The following is a 12328-nucleotide window of genomic DNA, read 5'->3' on the forward strand; positions in this document are numbered from 1 at the left end:
GGCTAGGAACATAATTCGCTCTCAGTGAGGACATGCTGCACTGGAGAGATTGTGCCAAAGTCATTCTGCTACGAAGCGCATCAAATGAGAGAAGAGGATTGCTCCAGGATGTTTATGATGGAAGAGGGACGTACAGAAGAGGACTATGGCGAGGTAAAGCTCCGTAATTTACAGCTCAAGCTCGGTCACAGCCTGGTTTACGTCTAGAAGAGTATAACTGCCTGTTTTAACAGCTCAAAATAATGAGATTGCGATTAACCGTTTAAAATATTAAACTGTGTTGAAGCAAACTAATTAAACTAAACATGAGATGAACTAACATTATTTTTAAAGTCATAAGCATTTTAAAAAAATCATCGTTACACATGAGAAAGTTTAGACGGGCCAAAGCTATTATTAATCTTAGCTAATTTTAAGTTCAAAACTTACTAGCAATATATATTAATATATTATAGTGTTCTTTGTAAGTTCATGTGAGTTAATGCATTAAATGATGTTAACAAATGAGACCTTATTGTAAAGTGTTACCAAATGTTTCATGATCTATAAGAATCTGTGCAATAGCTATATAAACTATATTACCAGTAAAGTGCATATTAACTTAATTTATTAATTTATTAGTCATTCTAACTAATGGAAACTGTGTAGTACAGGATCAGGTTTAATATTTAGCATTTATTAAAAACAAAATGTTTCTAACAATAAAATTCTTTATTGTCACTGTATCAATTTAACTGAATAAGATAATAAATAAAAGTATTTATTTATTTTTCAAAAAGTTTGTGACCCCTAACGTTTGAATGAAAGTTTATATTGTAAGAAAAGATTTATATTTTAAACAAATGGTGTTCTTTTTATTGTGGCCGCCCAAAATTGTATTGATTTGTGGCCATATTTTAACATACTACCCCCTTGTTTTAGTTTACTGTAGCTGACATGCAGGGTAAAAAAAACCACAAAATGTCATGGCCATTATTTGAGATGTGTATCTTGATTTTTTTTGGTGATTGTGAACTGTACCTGGGTTAATGAATGATTCACTGAATCATTCATTCAATCGATTCGTTCAAACGGCTGATTCATTTAGAAAGAAAACAAGTGACTGATACAAATGATTCATTCAAACAATGAATGTATCAATTTAACTGAATAAGATAATAAATAAAAGTATTTATTTATTTTTCAAAAAGTTTGTGACCCCTAACGTTTGAATTAAAGTTTATATTGTAAGAAAAGATTTATATTTTAAACAAATGGTGTTCTTTTTAACTTTTATTCATTAAACGATGCTGAAAAAAGCAGAACAGTTGTAACAATTGTAATAATATTTCATAACATTGCTGTTTTTATTAAACAAATGCAGCCTTGATGAGCAGAAGAAATGTATTTAAAAACATTTAAAATCGAAAAAATTTCTGAATGGCAGTTGTGTCTTTAAATTATTATTATTTTTTTAAATAACATATTTAAAATTCCCAAATTGGACTATGTATACAAATATGACACGGTTGCAATGCAATGCATGCTCTTTAATTCAACCCCGAAACAGACAGACCTGCCACTAAGACACATCTCCACAGGCTTAGAGTGCAGAAATTAGACATTTAATGTGAAGTAAACGACACTGAAACAGTGAAGCTGCTGACTCGCAGGGATGTGTCATTAGCACCAGAAATAAGCCATTCAATAACTCAGGACACAAAGCAAGTAACCCATCAAGAAAATAAACTAAACTCTTTATGAACCCACTGCATAATGGTGCAGACAGACCACAACTGAGAGGATGTTATATATGCTGCTTCTGTCCCGAGACGCCATCGAACGCCTTTGACGTCATGAAGGATTACTTGCACATTCTCTCTGCATGTTTCAAAAGGGTTATTAAGAGAATGGAAGTCTAGCATGACTCTAGAAAGAAGCAAGAACACATCCTGGGCGAAACTTTACGTGTTAGAAGAAAGCTTCTTCAGCCTTTCAGTCAACACGGGTTTAATGCTAGAGCAGCTTTGTTAAGCTGGAGGACTGATCAAGCCTGTAATTACCTGCACAGGACAGCAAACACTGCTTTCTGTCGAGGCTTGAACTGGTGTTCTAGTAGGATGCATGTGACAAGGATCTAGATAGTTGCAAACCTGTTGCATAATGGCTGCATGAGCTTAAATATCTAGATTGAGTCAGATCTTAGTACCAGAAGTAATCAATGCACAAGACATGTAAAAGGTAAATAGATTTCATGGCCACCAATTTGAGATACTGTGGCCGTACAAATTGTATTAATTTGTGGCCATATTTTAACATACTACCCCCTTGTTTTAGTTTACTGTAGCTAACATGCAGGGTAAAAAACACACAAAATGTCATGGCCTTTATTTGAGAATCTGTTCCCACTACTGTGTTTTTTTGTGATTGTGAACTGTACCTGGGTTAATGAGTGATTCACTGAATCATTCATGCAAACGATTCGTTCAAACGGCTGATTCATTTAGAAAGAAAACAAGTGACTGATACAAATGATTCATTCAAAAACAGATTCATTTAAAAACTGTGCTCAGAGACGCACAACTGTTCTGATCCGGCTTCCCCAGGAACTTTTTCACCAGCGAAACAGATTAAAAACACACTATTGGGCCTAAAATGTAACTAACTTCCTGTTTGTTAAACTGTTGTATAAAATCAATATCACTTCTTGAATTGTGCTCATGTGCTGATATTCAGGAAAAGGTCTTATCAAAATGCTATATATTGGATTTCTTATAAAACCGAAACAAACCCAAAATGGGAGATTTGTTGCTTTCATATCTTGAATTACAGTTCATTCTGACCGTATTCTAACAGGCGTCATCACGCAGTCAATGCTTTTGGACTCTCAAGACGTGTTTTTGTTTGTTTCATGAGTGACATACTCCATTATGTCAGCCTGCATATCATTAAAACAACCATTAACATATTGTAGATGATGAATAACACACACCCCCCTAGCTCCCACATCTTTATTCATTTCCTTGTTTTAGTAAAATCATGTCATGCAAAAAAGTATTTTTTCTCTGCATGTGATGCATAGGGCTCTGTAGCAATGTGAGGCTAAGGGTTAATAATAATAATAATAATAAGTAATGTTAATATTATTATGTACACATTATTACAGTATTTTTTGAACTCACATATGCCTAGAGAGACTGTGTAAATGATTTTACCATGATGCTGGCATCATGTACTAGCTGTGATTGTGCACCTGCTTAGCTTCATTGGGTCTGAACTCACCTGAAAGGTGCGCAGCCATTCCTGCAGACCGGTGGGAGGCTGGATGGACGTGATGCGCCGTCTCTGCTGACCCTGCCCAATGACCACTCGAATGTCCCGAAACGTAGTGGGGGTGGCTGGGAACGGCAGTCCTGTAGGACTGGAGGAAGAAAAGTACCATTTAAAACCCATTCGTAGCGACAAACAAACAGTCTAAGGGCAGTCTGGTGCACAATTTATAACAAGAGACTCTGACAGGAGACATCTGTGTTGTAGCAATTCAAGAATATGAAAAGGTCAGTGCAGTTTATGGAAGATTTCAAAACAAAATAGGTTGAAAATTAAACGCCGAGGCTTTGCTTCCGCACAATAGTTTGGGAATTACAGCCGAAAACCAAAGTGGTGAGTTGAACTGAATGGGTGCCAGATGAGCCCCACAGGTCAAGCATGATTTTATACAGCCACCTGCCACGTTTCATTCATAGAAACCCTTTTCTGTTTACCTTTTATCGCTATTTTAGAGTCTGTTCTCAAATGCATGCAAACGATTAAGAACTCAAGCACATTCCCTTTTCAACTTGTGGTGAGGAAGGGACACAGAGAGTTGTCAGCAGTCTTTACAGTCTCTGGTGTCCTAAACTAACACCGAAAAGATGATTCAGCACTTCTTCCTTGCATTCTGCTTATCGGATGCCTCAAGAAACCAACAGATGAGGAGGAGAGCGGGAAGAGTGCAGGTCTGATTCATAATGGATTCATATTTAATGGGATCTGAGAGCAAGATGCCTGGATGCTCGTGTACTGTTCTAATATCAACCACAGGAACACCTGCGCCTCGACACTAAAGCATGAACACTGGTCAGAGCTGACGGCTGAGCTCGGGTTTGCTGACTAAGGAAACTCTCAGGAGGAGATTGCATGTGGTTTCACAGTGACGGTGTATCATTTCTGAACCATTAGCTGCACCAAAACAAGCTAGACGTGCAATTGTTTTCTTTAGGTGTATATTACTGCTTGCAAGGCAAAAAACAACAATAACAGAAGTGTTTGTTTCAGGTGAGCTGTGCAGTGTAAAGGTGGCTAGATTATCAGATGGATGCATGAAAGAATAGACCAATCATAATTCTGTGTGCAAATAAGTGTTAAAAATGTCATTAAAATTGTGTTTTAGGTAAAGAAAAGAAAATAATTATTTATGCATAAAGCTACATTTATTTTACATAACTATTTTAATATTGTACTTTAAACTGTAATTTATTTCTGTGATGTGCATTTTTTTCTCTCTCTTTCTGTGATACAGGACTCTTTAATTAATAAAATACTGAAAAGAAATTCAGACAACATTTTAGTTTAGAGACCAATTCTCACTGTTAACTAATTGTTTATTAGCATGCATGCTAGAAAAATACAAATTTTTGCATGCATATGCAAATATAGCCTTGTGAGCATATTTTAGATCTACCGGTTACTGTACTCTCAGGAAGATGTGCACATAAAATGCAATGCAACTTGGGCTAAACATGTGGCTAGCTTCAGGTCAGGTAACAGGAGCTTTACCTGTGACAGGGCTTTTTTCCTGAAGTTCGAACCTCGGAGTCATGGTCCAACTTCCTCTTCATCTGCAACAAAGAGCAGGTGGAGCGCTGGTTAGTTTGGGTTCATATGGGACAAGACAATAATGAGCAGCCACATAAACAACCATTACAGTAAACATTACTGATCCACCGGTGTTCCTTCCTGTGTTAGGAGGTGTGTGTGTGTGTGTGTGTGTGTGTGTTGTGCTAACTCCCTCACCAACAAATGTAGGCCAGATGAAGGAAGGTCATATGCACTTTATAGTGACACAACACAGAAAAGATAAAATCTGACAGCTGATGCTTGTCATGTGAGTCTTCAAAGAGGTGTATGGCATAAACACACACACACACACACACACCTATCAGAGCAGCTAGAAAAGGGGGCAGATGCATACAAACAAACACACACATCTGTGTGGACACAACACAACAATCTAAATGTATATGTGCACAAAGGAAAGCAATAGACTCTAAGTTATGAATCATTGTGCCGTCCAAGGGTTTGTGAGTCATGAAGGATGCGAGGAGAAGTTGTGAGTGACGAGTAAAGACTTCCACTACTGAAACACACTCATGCATCATGTCTGAAATGATATCCAAATCACAGTGGCATTGTGCCTGCAAGAAACATTCAGTGGTTAAGAGTTAATAATCTCATATAGTCTCTAAAACAGATTGTACACTGAATAAGCAAGCATTTGGCAGCAATTAATAGTTTTATAAATATAAATATTTAGATTTATATTCAGCACGGATGCACTACATTGCTCAAAAGTGACATTAAAGACTGCTACATTATTACAAAAAAATATTTAAAATAAATCTATTTCTGTTGAACTTTAGAATCTTTGTGAAAAACAAAAACAAACAAGAAAACAACGAGTATCAGGTTTCCAGTAGGTTTTTCATGACCTAAGATGAGATGACTGTACAGATGATGCATGTTCACGGTTGACTGTTCATGGTTAATTTAGAGTTTCGGCCTACTGTAAAAATGACATGCATTGGTCTTTATATTCAAATGAACCTAATAAAACACTGGCATGGTCACATTTGCTCCAGCTGCTCTAGTGTCAGGTGTGCCAGGTCATTTTTTAAAATCACAAAAATCTGAAATGTTCTGCTTATGCATTAACCCCTTCCATGCCAGCTGTGTTTATTTTACAGGACAGCCTGATGAGGACCAGTACAGCCAGTGATCTCAATGCAAAGGTCGTCAAACAGACAATAGATATACATGCATGAAGATAGCCAAGAGATGGCATGACACCGAAGATGTCAGAAAGTGAGGGTATGTGTGTTACGACTCTCTCATTTTACTCCACACATAGGGAACGCCACACTTGCTGATCACCACTATTAGCCAAACGTGACTTAGTGAAAAGCACTTAACACAAACTGTGTGAATGAAGAACAAACACTTGTTTGCTCAGTTCTACATTTATTTGGGCGAGTGGATTAGACTGTCGCTTCTCTCTCGGGTTCACAGCGAGAGCCATCTGATTTCAGATGAGTCACTGTGTAATCGTTCTCCATGTCTGACACCACCGAGCAAAAACGCCTCGGTCTGTGGTCAACAGGAATGCTTCACTGTGAAGTCTCGGCAAATAACATGCATCGGTCAATAAACCCTGTGATTTATGAATGAAGAGCCTTGCTATTCATTTCAGAAAACTCATAGATGCACATTTAGCTCATGCACATATTAGACTATTTAAGTGTGCTTTACTCATAAATAAAACCCTTGAAGTCGTGGAAGTTAAGATCTATTCTCACATAATGCCTAACGTCAGATATTCTTAATGAGCTTTGTTTCGTAACCAAACTATTAACGAGATTGCTCCGTCGACGTCAGAGGACACCCTGAAATCTGCAGTGACCGTGAGCTCAAATATAAAGTTTGGGGACAGACCTGGCATCAAAAGCAATGACACAGTGACCCAATCACTGTAAGAGAGGAAACACCCTTCAACAGGCAGACACTAAATCATTCATATAACACAACACTGACGCTCTGAGACAGCCCAGATATCATTTCTGCTGCATATCGGCTGCAAATTAAGATTTCCAACAGGTTTGCTCTGGAAGATGAGCAGAATCTAATACCAGAGCAACAAACTATCAATTGCACATCAGAAACATGCGATTAAATAAATCAGCTATACAAGAAGAGAAGGATGCAGTGATGCGGAGATGTACTGTATAGGGGACGGATAGATGTGTGTATGATGTAGGGAGCACAGGTGCAGTGTGTGTGTGTGTGTATGTGTGTGTATAGACAGATGATGGGGAAATTATGATGGAGCATGTTCTCCAAACGCACCCGGTTCTCGTCAAGGAGACTCAAAGTATGTGACTGAACATCGCGGAAGGTGACTCTCTCAGTCAGCTGGAGATTTTTCCGCAGTGGCTGTAAGAACAGTCGCGTGTTTCACCGACGCCCTTCAGAACGCGAGGCGACGCGACAAATCCGAGCGCCGGTGTATTAATCAACCAAGATGTGTATAATACACGAGCGCGCGCTCCGCTTCTTTGATTCATAACGGGCGCGTTCCTGTCGCGTCGCGGACGCGCTGAATGGGTTTTGACGCGAGGCGCACGGCCGTATCGATATAAAAGCCGCAGTGCATCAGACACGAATTAACAGCGTTACTCACTTTATAGAAGATCATCTTTATAGTGCCGTAGAAACCCATGGTGAAGATGATAATCCGGGAGCGATTCACTGAGAGGAGATGAAGAGTTTATGAACTATATCTGCGTGATAAGGGCTCGGTTAATCCCGGATAGATCCGACAGAGACATACTCATCCAGAGACTCGGCGTCTGTCTCACTGAGCGCCCTCCGAGCGGACTGACTGACTGAGAGAGGGGGAGAGAGAGAGAGAGAGAGAGAGAGACCGTGGGAGAGAGAGAGAGAGAGAGAGAGGGAGAGAGAGAGAGACCGACCGAGAGAGAGAGAGAGAGAGAGAGAGAGAGAGAGAGAGAGACCGAGAGAGAGAGAGAGAGAGAGAGAGAGAGAGAGAGAGAGAGCCCTGCCCTCTTCAGAACCTCCCCTCTTACTGAAGATGACAAAAAAAAAAAAAACGCCTGGACTTTCTATTACTTAATTACCTGTTTGTTTCATGTTCATAATTCATATTATATTTTCGTAATATTTTTTAAATAAATTCTGTTCTTTTTTTAATTTATTCAACAAATAAATCTGAAAAAGTAGCACAGGTAAAAAAAATAAAAAAATAAATAAAAAGTAAAAAAAAAATTACTACATTCAAAATAAATCAGCATTTACGGATGATTTCTGAAGATCACGTGACACTGAAGACTGGAGTATTGATGCTGAAAATACAGCTGTGCATCACAGAAATAAATTATATTTTAAAGAACATTAAAATAGAAAACCATTGTTTTAAATTGCATTAATATTTCTCAATATTACTGTTTTTTTCCTATATTTTTAATCAAATAAATGCAGCCTTGATAAGCAGAAGAGACTTCTGGGGGTAGTTTGCAAGGGATATAAAACCAAATAACCAAAACTAGCAAGTTATGTGAATTCCATTGAGATATTGCCACAGTCTAAAAATCCACACAAACTAAAAAGACTGATGAAAAGAAGGGAAGACAATCTTACACCAGCAATATATATTCATTACAATCTTTTTAAAACATTCATAACCACCTTTACTAGATTAATTAAAAAAAAAGAAATTATTGGCCTGGTAATGATGGATAAGAACTATGTTACATCTTCATAATTAAGGGCATTTTTGCCGTAGCTCTTAAGCATCACTGACTTACTGTAGAGTTAACAAAAATTATCATGAGAAGAGTAATGTTTGAAGCAGATGTCATAACAAAACTGAAATTAATTTATTGCATGAGAAGACGAGAGACTACAGAGCCGAGTCCTGATCAACTTGGTGTTTATTTTGTGATAATGACTAGCTGACTGTACACTGTTCTGCTTATTACACGCCTGCTTAAATAAATGGACATCAAATATTGATTGAGTTGAAATTAATTTATTAGCTTACTCGTAGAACCGAACACATATCTGACTTCCGGATTCTAATCGACAAATGGGAATCAAGTATTCCAGCGAGCATGCAATAATCGCTATTCATTATTAGCAAAACATGGACAGAAATGAATTGCTGGCTCTGAGGAGGATGCACTGGGATCACACAGAAAGATCAGATGACAGGTTTTCTGCAGATGAAGAAGTGAACAGAGAATGAGGCACAGAGCAGGCTGCTGCTGGACGAAAGTGAAGAGCCTGAGATTATATTCAACCCAAACCAGCCGCTTCCCAAAGACGACCGCAGGCCCCTCCTCTTGTTATTTCCTTCAGACTGAGCAGGTGCTATTTGGCTCTCGGGATGGTTTTGTGTAAGGACTGCATGACTAAAGTTCATCCAAGCGTACACAGACATGTTGCCAAAAAAAAGAACTTAAATGGATTTAAAATAATATATTGAATTTGACATACACAAAAGTGTGCCATTTAGTTCATGCAAATACACTGAAATAACTGTCAAAAACAAGCAGTAAACACTTTAGTTTAGGGAGTGATTCTCACTATTAACTAGTTGCTTATTAACATGCGTATGACTAGCATATGTGACCCTGCAATTTTTCAAAACTGTGATTTATACATCATCTGAAAGCTGAATAAACACGCTTTCCATTGATGTATGGTTTGTTAGGATATTTGACAGAGATGCAACTACTTGAAAATCTGGAATCTGAGAGTGCAAAAAAAAAACATAAAAATAGAGAAAATCGCTATTAAAGTGGTCCAGATGAAGTTCTTAATGCATATTACTAATAAAAAAAATGGTAATATATTTATAAAATATCTTCATGGAACATCATCTCTACTTTATATCCTAATGATTTTTGACAAAAAACAAGACCCAAAAAGTCAAAAGTCAGTAATAGTTAGAATTAGTTCCTACATTAGTTCCTACATTAGATAGCAAACTAAGAATGAAAAATACTTCTATGGCATTTATTATTCTTAATTTCAACATTCAGTAATACATGATTAAAGTCAAAAGTGGCATCTGTTAATATTCAATGGATCTAACATGAGCTAAGTAATGAACAGTTACAAATACTGTAATACTCATTAACTACCATTAACTAATGGAAACCTATTGAAGTGTTACCAAAAATTCAGTTTGGCTACTAATAACTTGTTCTCTACAAATCAGATATCCATCTGTGGCGTTCTCTTGTTTACTCGTAAGATTCTTTATTGTTTTTAAAAGATTGCATTAGAGATAAAGGAAGTCACGTAAAGTGGTGACGACCCGTCATTGGTTTTGTTCCTGTGACTCACTGAACAAGTCCAGACATGTCAGGGACGTCTAAACTCAACCGGAGTGCCACGAGAAACTTTAAATTGTGTTCTTTAGCTTCCATGACACAAATACAGATTTCACTTTGTTGAATGACCCATTTCAAATGTATTTAGTATGACTGAAGTTACTTACCTATCAGTTATGTCCACTTTACTGAGACTGAGTCTAATGACTAATCTTCCTTTACAATGCAGTTTCAGTAAAAGTCAAGCAATCTAAAACTCATTAGATAACAGACAGATCCGTTGCGTCAGACAAACAGAGAACGTAAAGTCACCGATGCTTGACCGCACACAGCCATCCGTCCATCAGCACTGGTGCACAGAACAGCCTCGTTCAACCAGACACAAGTCGCCATGCTTCAGTCCCAACCACTTCAACACACTTTACCAAAATGGGTTTAGATCAGACAATCCGGCATGTGTGATGAAGCCAGATTTAAACCAACCTCGAGGGACTCTGGTTGGTCTTACAATGCTCATTAGAGTCTAATCAAGGCAAATGAAATGCTGGAATGCATCAAGGAAGCGTTAGCAAATGTGATCGCAGTCATTTATCAGACATTCATTAGAAAGGAACGAGAACAGGATTAACTGGGCATCTTTTGATGTAATCAGTTTGCACGATTCATTTTGATTCATTGGGACAGTAGTAAAGGGATATTTTAAGATGAGCGCTGGATCAAAACATGTCTTATATAATTATAAAAGTCTTCTATAGCTCTCAATAGTGCATGAGGAAAAGATGAATTTGATCCCACCAAAAATAAAATGATTAAACTTTGCTCCGGTGCTGATGAAACACCTCGGGTAAGTGCTGGAAAACAAGCCTTGTGGGTTTAGATTTGTTGGCACCGGTTCTGTAGATTGTACTCTTTGCACTTAAAAATATAAATCAATAAAAACTGAATCTATCCAGCTGCAGGGAGAGGACCACGCTGAGTTACTCCGACCGAGCGTTAGGGACAAAATTGCACCTGTCAAAAGTTTCCAAGCAATTTGTTGATGAATTGCTGGGGAAAACTCTTCATCTTACAGAGTTTCCAAATGAATCTGTGTCCGGAAGCCAATGAAAGTGGAGCGAGTGAGCTGGGTTGAGAAGCTGTTACGATGATCATCTTGGCAACAAGGTCTGTATGAAATGGGAGGACTGTATCCAGATAAACTTGGGGGATTTCTTAGTGAATGTGAACTTATCTCTGTCCTTCACGGATGCTGTATTTTGTCAGAATTAATCTAAAAACACAGGTGCAATGATCACCCATCTCTCGGCTGTTAGAAAATCTCCACAGCAACCCCTAAACAAAGTGAAGCGTGTGTATGTATGCTGGACGTTTGTGTCTATAAAGCGCTTTCTCTCCACACACAAAAACCCTTCTAAACTTTACACAGCGGATAGGAATGTGTGGCATGTGAGAAGGTCCTGCCCATGTCTTTTCAAGAAACTCTGACCCCCCCGCGTTCACAGTGGAGAATTAACCGGCTGCACGGCGAGAGGTTTTCCCCTGACGCACGAACGAAAAAAAGCAGGTGCTTTCCTGGGAACGCTTAGCTTGTAAAGTCCATTTTCTTATCTCCCAATTTCATGGATTTTAGAGCGATATAGTTATGCTTAAAGCAACAAGACCTGCAAGACACATGATAGATGGCCCACAACAGTCTTGTATTGTTTTAGCGAAGCAGCAAAACAGGTTCCAGAAACATGTTAATTCCTTAAGACACTATCACAAATCAAGCAGGCAAAACGCCAAGAACATGCTGCAAACAGCTTGTGAAAATCAGTGCACAGCAGATGAACCATCCAGTGCCATAATGATTTTTTTTTTGCTATTACACTGAATTAATTTTGTCTTCACAACATAATGAGAAATACAAATGAATATTGGTGTTCCTGAAAAAGAAAAATACTTATTGGATAGTTTGGCATACACTATTTCTTCACAATCTTATATAAAAAAAATAAGAGAAAATGTTTGCCCGATCGATAATGTGGCATGAGCGAAGTGCATAAATATGCATGAGAAAAAAGTCATGATAGAGAGGACCCTTGAAGACCTTAATGACTTTTCTTAAAATATCAGATAATCTGAACTGATGACATGGGAGGTCAAGTTGTAAAACGTCAACTCAACTCAAAGAAAGA

At 38.0% G+C, this 12328-nt stretch overlaps 1 protein-coding gene across 3 annotated transcripts in view; it reads right to left on the reverse strand.

Annotated features, from left to right (window-relative positions):
* Positions 1-12328, reverse strand: part of LOC113108446 (F-box/WD repeat-containing protein 7-like) — an 84062-nt gene that overhangs the window by 20929 nt on the left and 50805 nt on the right. For 2 of the 3 annotated variants that reach the window (XM_026271583.1, XM_026271591.1), the window contains 2 exons: positions 4798-4859; positions 3262-3400 (listed from right to left, as the gene is read on the reverse strand). In XM_026271583.1, the coding sequence (XP_026127368.1) occupies positions 3262-3400; positions 4798-4859 (201 nt within the window). Of the gene's footprint in view, positions 1-3261; positions 3401-4797; positions 4860-7474; positions 7546-12328 lie in introns of those variants that run through there. The other variant, XM_026271601.1, reaches the window with a different exon arrangement.

The sequence above is a fragment of the Carassius auratus genome, chromosome 1 (assembly GCF_003368295.1).
Source record: "Carassius auratus strain Wakin chromosome 1, ASM336829v1, whole genome shotgun sequence".
Classification (NCBI taxonomy): Eukaryota; Metazoa; Chordata; class Actinopteri; order Cypriniformes; family Cyprinidae; genus Carassius; species Carassius auratus.